The sequence below is a fragment of the Macaca nemestrina genome, chromosome 1 (assembly GCF_043159975.1).
Source record: "Macaca nemestrina isolate mMacNem1 chromosome 1, mMacNem.hap1, whole genome shotgun sequence".
Taxonomy (NCBI): domain Eukaryota; kingdom Metazoa; phylum Chordata; class Mammalia; order Primates; family Cercopithecidae; genus Macaca; species Macaca nemestrina.
In genome coordinates this window covers 83,574,135-83,592,828 of record NC_092125.1, presented here as the reverse complement: position 1 = coordinate 83,592,828, position 18,694 = coordinate 83,574,135, and the positions used below count along the sequence as shown (strand labels likewise).

The 18,694-nt window shown below is 37.6% G+C and overlaps 1 protein-coding gene across 5 annotated transcripts in view; it reads right to left on the bottom strand.

Moving 5' to 3' along the window:
- The window catches only part of LOC105478882 (dynein axonemal heavy chain 14), a 524,402-nt gene that overhangs the window by 33,014 nt on the left and 472,694 nt on the right, over window positions 1-18,694 (bottom strand). For all 5 annotated transcript variants that reach the window (XM_071081203.1, XM_071081205.1, XM_071081211.1 and 2 more), the window contains 4 exons: window positions 18,207-18,292; window positions 13,409-13,565; window positions 5,469-5,691; window positions 1,588-1,690 (listed from right to left, as the gene is read on the bottom strand). In XM_071081203.1, coding sequence (XP_070937304.1) covers window positions 1,588-1,690; window positions 5,469-5,691; window positions 13,409-13,565; window positions 18,207-18,292 — 569 coding nt within the window. The remainder of the gene's footprint in view (window positions 1-1,587; window positions 1,691-5,468; window positions 5,692-13,408; window positions 13,566-18,206; window positions 18,293-18,694) is intronic.

Here is an 18,694-nt window from a genome sequence, read left to right as displayed (position 1 = left end):
CCCTTAAGGAACTATATCTGAAGGGGAAAGTGAGTGGAAGGAGGGCAGAGAGAGAGAGCAGAGAGAGAGAGAGAGAGAGAGAGAGAGAGAGAGAGAACGAGAGTTAGTTTTGATTTTTAGTGACAGCATACTATTTTATCACACAAATGCATCATAATTTATTTGGCCTTTTCCTAGAAGTGGGCTATGATTAAATTGTATGAAATTTATAAACACTATTTATATACTGTGAAATTACCTTCCTTTCTGGATTAATATCTCCCAGATATTACCTTGTCAGCATTATGTGAGAGTAGTTATTTCATCATATCCTTAATAACACTAACTATATCATAGTTATAATCTTAGCCAATTTAATGCAATTTTCGATTTGTATTTTTCTGATACCTAGGGGCTGAACTTTTATTTTTAAAATATGTTTATTGACCTTTTGTGTCCTTTGCCCATTTTGTATGGAATGTTAATGTTTTTCTGACTTATTTGTAGGTGCTCTTTTAATATATCAAGAAAATTATCATCTCGTATAAATAATGGCATATGAAAAACTCCCATAAAGTTTTATGTATGCACTAATTATAGCAACATTTGAAATGCTGATGGAGACTTAAAGTGGAAGTGGAGCGATGGACTACTTGGGATGAAATATTCCCTGAAGCGCTATCTCTGTTCCTCTCTGACACCCTTCATTCCCCTACCTCCACCCCCCAATCCCCGTCTCCTGACCAAAGATACAAGGCTGTCTGAGAGCTTGGTCTGCTGGTCTCTGGGAGATAAGTGGAATCTTTCGAGTCTCAGACTAAGAGCTGTGGGTTTCTCCAGTCCCTGTTCTGTCTGCCCCAGGAGCTGGGTTGTTGGGAAGTGGTTCAGTACTGTCAGTTTGGGTAGGTACATACAGGAGATGGGCAGAGCTGGGAAGCAATGTGGCAGGAAGTTTCTTAGGCTGGATTGGGGCTCTATCTGGAAAGTGCCTCATCCACCGGACTTTCTCCATGCCTACCCACTTCTGTGAAAGCTGGTAGTGTGCACGTGCCCGGGAGTCTGGGTATCCCCTTCTGCCTATGCCATCAGTCAGTTTTCTCTGCTATTAGGACTCCGCCTGTTGGTCAACTGGACCCTGGTCTAACAGAAATGACTTTCTTACTATTTATTCAACCTCAATAGTGGATGTGAGAAGTCCCAGATAATCTTTAATAAGGACTTTTTAGTAAACAGTTTTAGCCTGCTTTCTGTCAGACCCTTTCTAGAGAATTAATGATAATATGGTTAAGGAGGGCAGAAACAAGAAATGCTAGAGAAGTGAAGGGCAGGAAGGCAACACAAATTGTAAATTTCGCTTTATAGTAATTGGAGGTCTAACATCCTTGTTTGAGAAAATAACATACAAATTGTGAATTCCTTGCAAGTAGGAATCTACTTTAGTGTTCTTCCTGATCCCCAGTATGGGGCTGAGCACAAAGCAGAAATTTAGCATTTCAGAATTTATCATAATTAGCTCTCTCTTTTAAACTCAGAGTTCTGAATGTAAGATAACTTACATTCAAACAGGGCTCCTCAGTCAATATTAAATCTGTTATACTTTGTTCTTACCTTTAAACCCTTTTTAAGAATAGGAATTGGAAAAGAACTGTATGATTTTGAGCTTAACCATAGCCGAAACTCAGGGTCTATTGTCATGTCTGGACTATTAAAGCTGCAAAATAAAAAATTATAAATATTTAATGTGAAAAATGTAAACCAACATGTTTTTAGAATCATAGCATTTCATTGTTTGAAGTGGCCTTATGAATCATTTTAATACCGAAGATCTTACTATATTACCCAAAGAGCTTCCATGTTGTGCAAGAATTTGCACACGACTCATCAGTTAACATTTTAAAAGAGTAGCTTTCTTTCTCCTAAGTACAAAAAGTGATCATATACTCATTGCCAAAAATCTGGAAACAATTACAAATTAAGAACACAATGAAGAGTTCCACTGATCTAATTTGGGACAACTGAATGTCAAAATAAATGATGATGGTAACCAATTATAATCCTTGAATAAAATAGAAATCCATGAGGCCATACTGATATAAATAAACAAAGGGAAGAGAAAGAAAAGCTCTTCCTGTATAGGATAACATCATTAAATAAATTTAGAAGAAGTTGTGGAGTTAGTAAGCTACCTTTTGGTAAACAATATCGTAGTAATTCAGTCAAAAATTATCAATGAACTTTAGAAACCAGTAGGTGAAAGTTTAATGTATGTATATGGTCTGAAAGTTCCCACAAGTGGCAGAAACCACTTTAACCAAGTGACCAAAGTTAATATCACCACGAATGAGACAGATTGATACCACAGGCCTCTTGATATGATGTACCAAGAATGATGTAACATTACTTCTGTGATACTACTACAATACTGCATGGCCTTAATCTAACCATAAGAAAATATCAGCTAAATCCCAACTGAGGGACACTTTACAAAATACAGTCAGCTCTCTATATCCATGGGTTCCACATCCATGGATTCAACCAGACTCACATTGAAAATATTCAGGAAAAAAAATTTCAGAAAATGTTAAGGTATTGCTGACCTGTACCATGTAGTTAGGCCTACAATGTCTGCATCTGTACTGAAACTATACAGACTTTTTTTCCTTGTCATTATTTCCTAAACAATACAGATTAATAACTATTTATACAGCATTTACTGTGTATTAGGTACTATAAGTAATCTAGACATGATTTAAATTATACAGCAGGATGTGTGTAGATTATAGGCAAATACTACATCATTTGATATAAGGGACTTGAATATCCAAGAATCCCAGTATCCACAGGGGGTCCTGAAACCAATTCCCTGTGGATAGTCAGTGACCACTGTAACTAGCTTGTACTTGTACTTTTCAAAAACATCAAAGTTATGAAAGACAAAGGCAGACTGAGGAACTATTATAGATTAAAGGACATTTAGGGTATGGTGGCACGCACCCATAGTTCCAGCTACCTGGGTGGTTAGGGCAAGGGGATCACTTGAGCCCAGGAATTCAAGTTCAGCTGGGGCAACATAGCGAGACCTCACCTCTAAATAAACAGACAAACAAACAAATAAAATACTTATTAGGAGACTTAAGAGACATGAAAACTTAATACAATGAGAAATCATGAATTGAAATTTTGACCAAAACTTATATTCTATTTTGCAATAAAAGATATTATTGGGACAATAAACTAAACATGAGTAAATAATGAACAATGCACACTGAACTATTTAGAGGTCAAGTGGCAACATGTCTGCAATTTACTTCCAAATGATTCAGAAAAACATTACATATATATATGAGAGAAATGATAGGGTAAATTTTAAGAATTTAGAAATAGAGATGAAGGGTATAAGGGAGTTTTTGTATTATTCTTGCCACTTCCCTGCAAGTGTGAAATTATTTTTAAAAAATTTGCAAAGCAAACCAAATCATTACAAGGAAAAAAAAAACACACAACACAAAATGAAACAGCAAACAAATATGGCCTGTAATCCCACTAAATGAGTTTAGGTACACTTTTCTCTTTCTTTTTCCTCCTTTTGCCTCTCTCTGTCTCTCATTTTAAAAATAATAATAGTGCATATTTTGTTTGTAGCTTTTTATTTTTTCTCCTAGCAATATGTTGTCAACATATTTCTCTAACTCTGAAATTTAAGAAATATTTTTTTCTTCACATTTTTCCTCTCCTACTGTGGGCTGGTAGAGTGATCATCTTAAATATCTAAAGGCTTGATTTAATAAAGAAGTATGAATTTCTTTTTCTTTCTTTTTTTTTTTTTTGAGATGGAGTCTCACTCTGTCGCCCAGGCTGGAGTGCAGTGGCGTGATCTCAGCTCACTGCAACCTCTGCCCCCTGGGCTCAAGTGATTCTCCTGCCTCAGCCTCCCGAGTAGCTGGGACTACAGGCTTGTGCCACCACAGCCGGCTAATTTTTGTATTTTTAGTAGAGATGGGGTTTCACCATGTTGGCTAGGCTGGTTTCAGACTCTTGACTTCAGGTGATCTGCCTACCTCGGCCTCCCAAAGTACTGGGATTACAGGCATGAGCCATCATGCCTGGCCCGGAAGTATGAATTTCTTTTAATAATACTCTGATTATGTTGAATATGTTTAATGTATCATTAATTACTCTTATTAAGATGGAAATTCTGTTCTGAGGAATGTTTCTCTAAGTTCTTTTTTTTTTTTTTATTAGCACAGTGCTACCTGCCATACTATTGTACTATTGTCTCTTTGCACCTTAGTATCCTCTGGAAAGCTGCTACGGTGTTTGCCTGGTCCATGCTGTGTCCTTGTGCCTAGCACAATACTTGACAAATAGCAGATGCCCTATAAATCATTTTTGGATGAATAATGAATGAAAGACATTGTAGAAAGTAATTTCAAAGTTTATATCTATTAAAGTCATGTAACTAAGCAATCTTTGCCTTCTGATTCTCTTAAGTCATGAAATAAATGTGAAAAAGAGAAATTATTTAGTAGTATTTATTTATTTATTTATTTATCTATTTATTGTTGTACAGGTGGGGTTCGCTATGTTGCCCAGGCTGGTCTTGAACTCCTGGCCCCAAACAATGATCTTGCCTCGGCTTCCCAAAGCATTGGAACTATAGGCGTGAGCCACCGTGCCCCACTGATACAGTTTTGAAACTGCTAAAAGAATTAACAATCTGGTAACTCATGAATGATATTAGGAAAGTTTTTAGAAATTTAAGTCATGCAGTTGCATTTTGGTTTTATAGTTTCCTCGTGCATGCTCAAAGCATAAAAATAAAAATAACAATAGGATATTTGCCATGCAAAAAAAGGGGAAAGAAAACCAAGGCTGGATGAAAACTATAGAATGTAATTAGTTGAAATATTATTGATTCAAAACATTGCTAATTCTTCACTCAAAGTTATAGCAATAAACTTTCAAATACTTCCACTGCAAACAAGAAGGCTGAACGTATAAAAATTTCTGTATGAGTGACTAAGTGCTTTGGGAGGTACAGCCTAGAAAAGTATTTTGAGCTAGAGAAAGTCAGAATAGATACTAAGTAAAGGCCATAAAAATGAATCATCACCGAAAGGATAGATACGAGGTATTATGCGGTCTGCTATTTGGAACATCACATAGAATATTAAAAACTATGTATCCATCAGTACATATAATGTGTGTGTAGGCTTGTGTATCTATTGAGAGTAAGAATTTGAGGAAAGAAACTGATATACAAGACAGAGAACAAAAACTAAAGAGGCCTTAAAAAAATATAAAAACTGATGTATTCTTAGTGTAGTTTTCAAGTTCCTGGAGAAAAGAAAACCAATAGCTTAAGTTTCATCTGAGTGGCTCAACACATTTTGTTATTGTTTACACACAGTATACATTGCCATTTCCAGTTTTACTTTATAGTTTTGGTAACCAATCTGATCCCTTACAAATAAATGTAAAATTCTTACGATTCTACAATTGTGCAAAGCCTTGGCATAAATGAGGCTGCAAGATGGCAGTTCTGGAGGAAGACCCATTGTTGTGTTTTCGTTAGTGCCTTTAAAATGAGGTCCTCAGCTTTCGCTGCCTGGTCACGGCCCAGAGAAATTATGGTCACATGATGTGTTGTTCCTTTTAACTCTTGTGCAAATCTCAGGAGGATATTGGTAAGGTCGATCCCTGTATAACGAACTGGAGAGGTATATACAACTGTAAGCTCATTTAATTCCCTCTTAAAAATCACAATCCAGCATTTATTGAGTAGTGGTGGGAAAAGGTATAGCCATAGCGGAAAGACTACAGGTTTTGAAATTAGAGCCCGGAGTTTAAATTTTGGCCCTGCCACTTACTAGCCTAACACACGAGGATGATGATAATATCTAACGACAGCAGCACCTGCTGGTTGTCTTCTCCAGCATTTACCTGTCCTTTCCTCCTCGGTAGCTGTACCCCAGTGTTGTTCGAGATGGCCGTGTGCCCAGCTAAAATACTACATTTTTAACTTCTGTGGGCATCTAGGTTTTGTGATATATTTTGGCAGGAAATTTTGTTAGCAAAAGTGTCGTGTAATACTCAATAGCAAAGACATGGAATCAACCCAAATGCCCGTCAATGATAGACTGGATAAAGAAAATATGGTGCATATATACCATTGAACACTATGCAGTCATAGAAAGGAACAAGATAATTTCCTTTGCAGAGACATGGATGGAGATGGAAGCCATTATCTCAGCAAACTAACAAACACAGGAACAGAAAACCAAACACTACGTGTTCTCACCCATAAGTGGGAACTGAGCAATGAGAACACATGGACAAATGTGGGGGGAACAACACATACTACGACCTGTTGGAGGTTGTAGGGAGGGAGAACATCAGGATAAATGCTAAGGTATGGGGGGCTTAATACCTAGGTGATGGGTGGATAGGTGCAGCGAATCACCATGACACACGTTTACCTATGTAACAAACCTGCATGTCCTGCACATGTATCCCGGAACTTAAAATGAAACAAAATTAAATTAAAATAAAAGTGTTGTGTAATACTTTGGGTATCTCCTTAAAGGGAGGATGTGTGCCTTTCTTCCTTGCTTCCATTCTGTTGTTTGGAACATGAATATCAGGTGTCTAGAGCCCTAGCCACCATCATGGGCTAAGTCTTTAAGAAACGGATAGTACCTACTATGAGTGTGTCAAGCATCTAGCCAAGTGCTTTACATGGAAACGTTCCAGGTGAGAACCTGGAATGGTGGAGGCACTCCAGACAAGGTTTTATGTAATAAAATCAAAGTTTGAAATGATGAATTCTAAAGACACATTTAATTTTTGGAACAGAAGATAAATGAAGAAAATATTTTGCTAGTTTATTTCTCATAGTTTATTTTGTAACATATATTTTTGCACATGTCAATATTTATTAAACACATGCATAGACATAAGGGCAATTCCAACCTCCAGAGCAACAGTATGTGTTTGCAAGGTATTTTCTTTTTCTTTTTTGCAATATATCATTTAAATGTTTTATTACATTTATATAAAAGGAGGCAATTAAATGATTAAATGTAATATTTGAGATGCTGATCAATAGTTGCTTCTTTTTTCAATTTGTAATGCTTTATTTCATTCTTTTCTTTTTTTTTTAATTATACTTTATGTTCTAGGGTACATGTGAACAACATGCAGGTTTGTTACATATGTATACATGTGCCATGTTGGTGTGCTGTACCCATCAACTCATCATTTACATTAGGTATATCTCCTAATGCTATCCCTCCCCCCGGCCCCCCCCCCCGGTGTGTGATGTTCCCCTTCCCATGTCCAAGTGATCTCAATGTTCAATTCCCACCTATGAGTGAGAACATGCGGTGTTTGGTTTTCTGTTCTTGTGATAGTTTGCTGAGAATGATGGTTTCCAGCTGCATCCATGTCCCTACAAAGGACACGAACTTGTCCTTTTTTTTTTTTTTTTTTTGAGACGGAGTCTCGCTCTGTCACCCAGGCTGGAGTGCAGTGGCCAGATCTCAGCTCACTGCAACCTCCGCCTCCCGGGTTCACGCCATTCTCCTGCCTCAGCCTCCCGAGTAGCTGGGACCACAGGCGCCGCCACCTCGCCTGGCTAATTTTTTGTGTTTTTAGTAGAGACGGGGTTTCGCCGTGTTAGCCAGGATGGTCTCGATCTCCTGACCTTGTGATCCGCCCGTCTCGGCCTCCCAAAGTGCTGGGATTACAGGCTTGAGCCACCGCGCCCGGCCAGAACTTGTCCTTTTTTATGGCTGCATAGTATTCCATGGTGTATATGTGCCACATTTTCTTAATCCAGTCTGTCACTGATGGACATTTGGGTTGGTTCCAAGTCTTTGCTATTGTGAATAGTGCTGCAATAAACATACGTGTGCATGAGTCTTTATAGCAGCATGATTTATAATCCTTGGGGTATATACCCAGTAATGGGATGGCTGGGTCATATGGTACTTCTAGTTGTAGATCCTTGAGGAATCACCATACTGTCTTCCACAATGGTTGAACTAGTATACAGTCCCACCAACAGTGTAGAAGTGTTCCTACTTCTCCACATCCTCTCCAGCACCTGTTGTTTCCTGACTTTTTAATGATTGCCATTCTAACTGGTGTGAGATGGTATCTCATTGTGGTTTTGATTTGCATTTCTCTGATGGCTAGTGATGATGAGCATTTTTTCATGTGTCTATTGGCTGCATAAATGTCTTCTTTTGAGAAGTGTCTGTTCATATCCTTTTCCCACTTTTTGATGGGGTTGTTTTTTTTCTTGTAAATTTGTTTGAGTTCTTTGTAGATTCTGGATATTAGCCCTTTGTCAGATAAGTAGATTGCAAAAATTTTCTCCCGTTCTGTAGGTTGCCTGTTCACTCTGATGATAGCTTCTTTTGCTGTGCAGAAGCTCTTTAGTTTAATTAGATCCCATTTGTCAATTTTAGCTTTTGTTGCCATTGTTTTTGGTGTTTTAGACATGAAGTCCTTGCCCATGCCTATGTCCGGAATGGTATTGCCTAGGTTTTCTTCTAGGGTTTTTATGGTTTTTAGATGTAATGTTTAAGTCTCTAATCCATCTTGAATTAATTTTTGTCTAAGGAGTAAGGAAGGGATCCAGTTTCAGCTTTCTACTTATGGCTAGCCAATTTTCCCAGCACCATTTATTAAATAGGGAATCCTTTCCCCATTTCTTGTTTTTGTCAGGTTTGTCAAAGATCAGATGGTTGTAGATGTGTGGTACTATTTCTGAGGGCTCTGTTCTGTTCCATTGGTCTAGATCTCTGTTTTGGTACCAGTACCATGCTGTTTTGGTTACTGTAGCCTTGTAGTATAGTTTGAAGTCAGGTAGCGTGATGCCTCCAGCTTTGTTCTTTTGACATGGGATTGTCTTGGCAATGAGGGCTCTTTTTTGGTTCCATATGAACTTTAAAGCAGTTTTTTCCAATCCTGTGAAGAAAGTCATTGGTAGCTTAATGAGGATGGCATTGAATCTATAAATTACCTTGGGCAGTATGGCCATTTTCATGATATTGATTCTTCCTATCCATGAGCATGGAATGTTCTTCCATTTGTTTGTGTCCTCTTTTATTCCATTGAGCAGTGGTTTGTAGTTCTCCTTGAAGAGGTCCTCCACATCCCTTGTAAGTTGGATTCCTAGGTATTTTATTCTCTTTGAAGCAATTGTGAATGGGAGTTCATTCATGATTTGGCTCTCTGTTTGTCTGTTATTGCTATGTATAAGAATGCTTGTGATTTTTGCACATTGATTTTTTATCCTGAGACTTTGCCGAGGTTGCTTATCAGCTTAAGGAGATTTTGAGCTGAGACGATGGGGTTTTCTAAATATACAATCATGTCATCTACAAACAGGGACAATTTGACTTGCTCTTTTCCTAATTGAATACCCTTTATTTCTTTATCTTGCCTGATCGCCCTGGCCAGAACTTCCAACACTGTGTTAAATAGGAGTGGTGAGAGGGCATCCCTATCTTGTGCCAGTTTTTAAGGGGAATGCTTCCAGTTTTTGCCCATTCAGTATGATACTGGCTGTGGGTTTGTCATAAATAGCTTTTTTATTTTGAGATACGTTCCCTCAATACCGACTTTATTGAGAGTTTTTAGCATGAAGGGCTGTTGAATTTTGTTGAAGGCCTTTTCTGCATCGATTGAGATAATCATGTGGTTTTTGTCTTTGATTCTGTTTATATGCTGGATTACATTTATTGATTTGCATATGTTGAACCAGTCTTGCATCCCAGGGGTGAAGTCCACTTGATCATGGTGGATAAGCTTTTTGATGTGCTGCTGGATTCGGTTTGCCAGTATTTTATTGAGGATTTTTGCATCGATGTTCATCAGGGATATTGGTCTAAAATTATTTTTTTTTTTTGTTGTGTCTCTGCCAGGCTTTAGTATCAGGATGATGTTGGCCTCATAAAATGAGTTAGGGAGGATTCCCTCTTTTTCTATTGATTGAAATAGTTTCAGAAGGAATGGTACCAGCTCCTCCTTGTACCTCCGGTAGAATTCGGCTGTGAATCCGTCTGGTCGTGGACTTGTTTTGGTTGGTAGGCTATTAATTATTGCCTCAATTTCAGAGCCTGCTATTGGTCTATTCAGGGATTCAACTTCTTCCTGGTTTAGTTTTGGGAGAGTGTATGTGTCCAGGAATTTGTCCATTTCATCTAGGTTTTCTAGTTTATTTGTGTAGTGGAGTTTGTAGTATTCTCTGATGGTAGTTTGTATTTCTGTGGGGTTGGTGGTGATATCCCCTTTATCATTTTTTATTGCATCTATTTGATTCTTCTCTCTTTTCTTCTTTATTAGTCTTGCTAGCAGTCTATTAATTTTGTTGATCTTTTCAAAAAACCAGCTCCTGGAATCATTGATTTTTTGAAGGGTTTTTGTGTCTCTATCTCCTTCAGTTCTGCCCTGATCTTAGTTATTTCTTGCCTTCTGCTAGCTTTTGAATGTGTTTGCTCTTGCTTCTCTAGTTCTTTTAATTGTTATGTAAGGGTGTCAATTTTAGATCTTTCCTGTTTTCTCTTGGGGGCATTTAGTGCTATAAATTTTCCTCTACACACTGCTTTAAATGTGTCCCAGAGATTCTGGTATGTTGTATCTTTGTTCTCATTGGTTTCAAAGAACATCTTTATTTCTGCCTTCATTTCGTTATGTTCCCAGTAGTCATTCAGGAGCAGGTTGTTCAGTTTCCATGTAGTTGAGCAGTTTTGATTGAGTGTCTTAGTCCTGAGTTCTAGTTTGATTGCACTGTGGTCTGAGAGACAGTTTGTTATAATTTCTGTTCTTTTACATTTGTTGAGGAGTGCTTTACTTCCAAGTATGTGGTCAATTTTGGAATAAGTGCGATGTGGTGCTGAGAAGAATGTATATTCTGTTGATTTGGGGTGGAGAGTTCTGTAGATGTCTATTAGGTTCGCTTGGTGCAGAGTTGAGTTCAATTCCTGGATATCCTTGTTAAAGTTCATTATTATTGTGTGGGAGTCTAAGTCTCTTTGTAAGTCTCTAAGGACATGCTTTAGGAATCTGGGTGCTCCTGTATTGGGTGCATATAGATTTAAGATAGTTAGCTCTTCTTGTTGAATTGATCCCTTTAACATTATGTAATGGCCTTGTCTCTTTTGATCTTTGTTGGTTTAAAGTCTGTTTTATCAGAGACTGGGATTGCAACCCCTGCCTTTTTTTTGTTTTCCATTTGCTTGGTAGATCTTCCTCCATCCCTTTATTTTGAGCCTATGTGTGTCTCTACACGTGAGATGGGTCTCCTGAATACAGCAAACTGATAGGTCTTGACTCTTTATCCAATTTGCCAGTCTATGTCTTTTAATTGGACCATTTGTCAATTTACATTTAAGATTAATATTGTTATGTGTGTGCTTGATCCTGTCATTATGATGTTAGCTGGTTATTTTGCTCGTTAGTTGATGCAGTTTCTTCCTAGCATCGATGGTCTTTATATTTTGGCATGTTTTTGCAATGGCTGGTACCAGTTGTTCCTTTCCATGTTTAGTGCTTCCTTCAGGAGCTCTTGTAGGGCAGGCCTGATGGTGACAAAATCTCTCAGCATTTGCTTGTCTGTAAAGGATTTTATTTCTCCTTCACTTATGAAACTTAGTTTGGCTGGATATGAAATTCTGGGTTGAAAATTCTTTTCTTAAAGAATGTTGAATATTGGGTCCCACTCTCTTCTTGCTTGTAGAGTTTCTGCCGAGAGATCTGCTGTTAGTCTGATGGGCTTCCCTTTGTGGGTAACCCGACCTTTCTCTCTGGCTGCGCTTAACATTTTTTCCTTCATTTCAACTTTGGTGAATCTGACAATTATGTGTCTTGGAGTTGCTCTTCTCGAGGAGTATCTTTGTGGTGTTCTCTGTATTTCCTGAATTTGAATGTTGGCCTACCTTGCTAGGTTGGGGAAGTTCTCCTGGATAATATCCTGCAGAGTGTTTTCCAACTTGGTTCCATTTTCCCTGTCACTTTCAGGTACACCAATCAGATGTAGATTTGGTTTTTTCACATAATCCCATATTTCTTGGAGGCTTTGTTCATTTTTTTTACTCTTTTTTCTCTAAACTTCTCTTCTCACTTCATTTCATTCATTTGATCTTCAGTCACTGATACTCTTTCTTCCAGTTGATTGAGTTTGTTACTGAAACTTGTGCATTTGTCACATAGTTCTCGTGTCATGGTTTTCACCTCTATCAGGTCATTTATGGACTTCTCTGCACTGGTTATTCTAGTTATCCATTTGTCAAATCTTTTTTCAAGGTTTTTAGTTTCTTTGCACTGGGTTCGTAGTTCCCCCTTTAGTTCTAAGAAGTTTGATCAACTGAAGCCTTCTTCTCTCAACTTGTCAAAGTCATTCTCCATCCAGCTTTGTTCTCTTGCTGGCGAGGAGCTGTGTTCCTTTGGAAGGGGAGATGCACTCTGATTTTTGAATTTTCAGCTTTTCTGCGCTGCTTTTCCCCATCTTTGTGGTTTTATCTACCTTTGGTCTTTGATGATGGTGACGTACAGATGGAGTTTTGGTGTGGACGTCCTTTCTCTTTGTTAGTTTTCCTTCTAACAGTCAGGACCCTCAGCTGCAAGTCTGTTGGAGTTTGCTTGAGGTCCACTCCAGACCCTGTTTGCCTGGGTTTCAGCAGCGGAGGCTCAGTTGGAAATGCAGAAATCACCTGTCTTCTGTGTCGCTCACGCTGGGAGCTGGAGGCTGGAGCTGTTCCTATTTGGCCATCTTGGTGACCAGTAAGGTATTTTCTGTGCAGAAAATCACCATTGATAAATTTTTCCATATTTGTGAATCTGAGAGGTTTTATTCCTCTGTTATATTTTTAGAGAGATTTATTCTTAGTAAAAACTTGTAATTAACTCCTTTCCCAAAAAATTTAAATAGGGCTAGGAAAATATTGTAAACACAGAATAATCTGACACAGAACCTACTTCTCCATATCTCTTGGGTGATATTGTATCATCATTGTATTAGTCTGTTCTGACACTGCTATGAAGAAATACCTGAGACTGAGTAATTTATAAAGTAAGTAGGTTTAATTCACTCACAGTTCTGCATGGCTGGGGAGGCCTCAGGAAACTTACAATCATGGCAGAAGGCAAAGCAGAAGCAGGCACCTTCTTCACAGGGTGGCCAGACGGAATGAGTGCCAGGAGGGGAAATACCAGGTTCTTATAAAACCATCGGATCTCAAGAGACTCACTCACTATCACGAGAACAGCATGGGGGGAACCACCCCCATGATCCAATTACCTCCACCTGCTCTTGCCCTTGACACATGAGGATTATGGGGATTACAATTAAAGGTGAGATTTGGGTGAGGACACACAGCCAAACCATATCGATCATCTTAACTATTCACAAATAGCTTACCATGAGACTGAATAAGTATCAGCGGAGTTCTGGCATTGGATTCTTTATATGCATCTTTCAAATTAACTCCAGTTCTTTGAAGATATTCATTTCCCATTTTTTCAGTTATAAACTTTCTCACTGAATTATTTAAACTTTCTGGTCTAAGAATTTTTATCTAAAAGAGAAAATATGGAAGATAAGGTAAAATTAAAAACCGCCCAGGGAGATATTCCCTATGGTAAAATGAAATAAAAATAAGAAGTATTCATTTTTTAGCTTTACAGCTAGAGTTTTTATGTTGGGGAAGCTTAATGGGAGAGTCTATGCATGGAGGGGAAGCTGACACCATGTTCCTGTGGCCATAATGCGGCCCTTCTTAGATACCATGGCTACCTTGTGTCGTTGTGTCTCTATCTCTTTCACACTCTGAGTGAGCTCTTGCTTTGTTTGTAAAGATCCAAGTTATACTCCCTAATTCTGCAAAAAGAAATTTTTTTCCCCTCGGTTTTCTTCCTGCTCTGCTATACATGTCTAGAGCAAGAAAACCCCATGGTGTTGGAGGGAAGAAAATCCAGGATAACACAACTGGAAGAGTATTAATTCTTCCATTAATAAAATGAAAACAAATAGCACAATCTTTATATGTTTAAGCAATTAGAATACAAATCTGAAAAGAATGCTAGATGGACTAAAAGATTTTGGAAACAGTGCAAATGTGTAGTAAACAGAGGTTCAGGGTATACTGGAAATCATTGCAAACTTCAGAGGAAAGACCTTTCTCATAAAAACTGTTTTACACAAATCACTTACATGATATTTCTCTACCTAATGACCATAAAATATGTCCTGAACATGTTCAACATCTGGGACTCCATCATTTAAAGCAAAACTGAAGCTACACATGTCTGTGTGTCTGTGTGATGTACCAGGTTGGACCATGGGAAGTTGCCATTTTTACCTTTCAATAACTGTCAAATATTGGCAATTTTATAATTTAACACAGCACATTTAATCATTATGCTGAATTCTGCTCTTTTCTGTTATGTTTTGGAAAAATTATTCTTAAAATTTTCTTTTAATTATATGTATCATATTTTTTAAAAATGAAAATAGGCAGCACGCAAAGACTCTAGGTCTAATAGCAGAGTTCACTCAGAATATCCAGTTAGTGAGACCGTGTTAGAATCGTTGAGTGAAACAAATGATTAGGTGTTTCCCCGATACCATCACTGTCGAGAATCTATGCTCCCAAATGGTCATCATAATTTTTTGTCACCAACGTGCCACTAGCTCCTCTTTTTATTCAATTGATTAATCAAGATTTTGTTACATTTCTCCACTGTTGTAAATTTAAACCTTGAGGCTTTTTTCTTTTTTTTTTTTTTTAGAGGTAGGTGAGAAACGGAAGGTAGAATAAACAGAGTTCTGTTGAATTCAATTTCACTAGCTCCTAAGCAACCACAAATCATTCTGAAAATTTTCTGCATGTCTATATCCCCTCATTGTCCTCTTTCACACCCTCTTTTCAGTCCAATAGGCTATAGCAGTGGCGAGGGGTGAAAAGCTAGGCAAAGTCCTTGTCTTCATGGAACTCTGAGAAATTCTCCTTCTCCAGGGCAAGCTTCTTTCTAATATATTTTAACTTAATCTTTTATGTGACAATCTCAATTTCTAACTCTTACAGGTCAGGCTCAGTTTTAAATATCTAACTTAGTTTTCCTATGCATACACTCAACACTTGATCAGACCATGACTTCTAACTTCTGGTTTGGAAGATAGGATCACTATACTCATAAAATTTCTAGTTTATAAACTAAAATCACTGGGAACTTACTGGGAGAAGATAATGTGGCACAGGTTTAAAATCTAGTTATTTTTGTTGTTCAGGTAATTCATCCTTCCTACATAAAATTCAAGCAATGCAAAAAGGTAAAAATGAAAAAGTGAAGGTCTTACTCCCCAGATACATTGTTTCTTGTATTGTTACTCCCCAGATATATCCCCGGATATGTTGTTTCTTATGGCTCCTCCTAGATATTTTCAACACATATACAGGCATCTCTCCCCCTCCCTCCCTTTCTCCACAAATGAAGTTATTCTGTACAGATTGTTCAATATTTTGTATTTGTCAATTAATATAGCTTAAATATATTTTCATGTCACGACTATGTCAATAATCCACATGTAGAGTAGAGGTATCAATCTGTCTAAAGTAGTCAGGTAGATAACAAAAATTAGAGAAGTGGGTTGGATAGAAGAAGAAAATCCTCTTCTAAAAGAAAAATAAAGATGCAAATATCATCATATTTGCAAATGGCAACTAACATTCAACTGCAGTGTCAGGAAGTAGCAGGGAGCAGTGAAGACTGTAGTGCACTGGGCCAAAGGGACAGACACTACTCAGCTCTAGCTATTGCTGCCATTGAGGGATGTGGGCTCAGTGTTGCCTAAGGCCAGAAATCTGGATTTTTATTTGAAATCTCTCAATTTTCAAATTTTGGCTCAAAAATAAAAAAAATCCAAACTCAAACCAAAACAAAAAACAAATGTGTGTATCAATGCTCCTAGCAGCATTGTTCACAATAGCCAAAAGGCAGAAACAAACCTTTGTTGTCTATCAATGGATTAATGGCTAAATGAAACATGATATGTACACACAATGGGGTATTACTCAGCCTTAAAATGGGAGGAAATTCTGACACATGGTACAACATGGATGAACTCTGAAAACATCATGCTATGTGAAATAAGCCAGACATAAGCATGATGGGAGGCAGAAGGCAGAATGGTGGTTGCCAGCAACTGTCAGAAGGAGAGACTGGGGAGTTATTATTTAACAGGTACAGAATTTCTATTTAAGACAATGACAAAGTTTTGGAAAGGTATGAGGATGATAGTTATGCAACATTGTAGATATACTAAATGTCACCGAATTGCATGCTTAAAGGGTTAAAACGGATTATTATGAAGATTAAATGAAATAATGTATCTATATTTTATCACAATAAACCCAGAAAACAACTCACTTCAAGATATGTATACATATAATTTTAAAAAAATATATGATATTTATTTTAGTTATTTTTGCTTAAAAACTTAGAAGTTGCTATGGTCTGAATGCTGGTGTCTCCTCCAAATTTGTATGGTGAAACCTAATCTCCAATGTGTCAGTATTAAGAGGTGGAAACTTAGGAGAGGATTAGGTCATGAGGGTGAGATTAGTTCCCTTATAAAGATAGCTCCCTTATAAATAAGTCTTGAGGAACCTGGGCAACATAGTGAGATCTCATCTCTTAAAAAATTAGCCTGTCATGGTGATGCACACCTGTAGTCTCAGCTACTCAGGTGGCTGAGGCAGGAGTTTCAGGCTGCAGTGAGCTATGATCACACCACTGCACTACAGCCCTACAGCCTGGATGACAGAGTGAGACCTAATTTAAAAAAAGAAAAGAAAAGAAAAAGACTTTCTTGTTGTGAGGACACAGCAAGATGATGCCACCCATGAAGCAAGCCCTCACCAGACACTGAATCTGCTGGGTCCTTGATGTTGGACTCCCAGCCTCCAGCGTGGTGAGCAGTACATTTCCGTTGTTTATAAATTACCCAATCTATTGGGTTTTAGCAATCTATTTTGTTACAGCAACCCAAATGAATTAAGACAGAAATCTTCTAAGCAAGATCACAGGTTCAAATCCATTTGATTAGTAATAAATTGCACCTGAAAAGTTGCAAAAAATCAAACAAAACTTCAGGCCAAATAAAACACGTTTATAAGCCAGATGCAGTCATATTTTACAATCTTTACATAGAGCAAATTTTTAAAGTGTTGCAAAAATAAAGTTTAAGGCAGAAATCAAAAGGATTACTGGTTGTCCAGGTTAGCATTTTCAAGAATTTCAGGAAATTAAGGATTTAAGGAATTTAAATGAGGTGAGAGATTTTCCCTTCACTAAATTAGGGAATAAATGTCAAAATAAAGATTTTTTTAAGGCAATAAGGATGAATTTAGGATAATCTACCCTGGAAAGTATAATATAGTATGACTGCCAAGAACACAGATATGAGAGCCAAGCTGTCTGAGATTCAACCTGGCTCTATTAGGCAATTTATAAACCTTGGTTTCCTAATCTGTAAAATGAGGGAAATAATTGTGCCTACCTTCCAAGACTATTATAAGTATTAACTGGAATAATATATGTAAAGTGCTTAACACATACTAAATTCTTCATGTGTTAGGGGTGCTAATAAATGACACCCATGCATACCCATAATCCACCCACCTCTACCCTCAGCCAGGTTCCAAAACAATTGAGAAATAGAGGTGTTGGGCAAAAATATCATTTTATTAATAATAAAGGTCATGCTGGTGGATGTGGCTTAGGTATGAGGCAACAATGTGCTTCCTGATACAGAATCTAGAATTAGACAGACTTACCTGTCACAAGTAGTGCTGGTCAGCCACTGGCCTCTCCCTACAGGACCAAGGTCTGTTCCTGTATGGTTTATGGCATGGAGAAGCAGCCAGAAAGTATGCTCGTTATAGGCAGACAAATCCCAAAAGGGACAGGGCTATGAGTCCTCCTCTCTAGGGAAGAACAAATGAGGGGACAGAGGGACTCCAGGAATGTTCCTCACATTGGACTCTCCATATGAAAGAAGCATTAAGGGGAGGTGTGTTTCCCTCTCACATTAACGTTCACAAAAGGTACTTTAAAAATACATTTGACTTGTAAAATTTTAATTTTGAAGGGCTTAAGTTACTAATAAAGCACTCAAAATATTTAGAATATTAATATTTCCTCATAAGATATCTTACCAAAATAAGTCTTTGAAATGAAGTGAGTTTCTCCCAGGGAAAATTTATAGGATTACATGTTTCTTTATTTTCATTCAAAAGTTCAGCTAGATATAATTTAGAGAAAGAAACTGGGATTAACAGTCAAATACTTTTTATCATTAAAAGATTATCACAATGAACATTTCTGTCATAAAATTATGAAGTTTTTTTTTTTCTCAACATGGCTGACTTTTAAAGTGAGCTTTATTTCCGTAAGCTTTACGGCATCACTAGCTGCGCTTCACACCTCAAAAGACGGAGACATTAAGACAGATTTAAGTTTCAACTTGGACCAACTGAAGTGGTGAATGAATAGTAATATAAGAAGATGATGGACAGATGAAGAAATAAAATGAGAAGCCAAAGGCACAGCCAGTCAACACATTATAACCTGTTCCTGTATATGTGGTGTCTTTCTGATGAATATAAACTAATAAGAGTAGAGGTTGGAGATTTCTATTCATCCA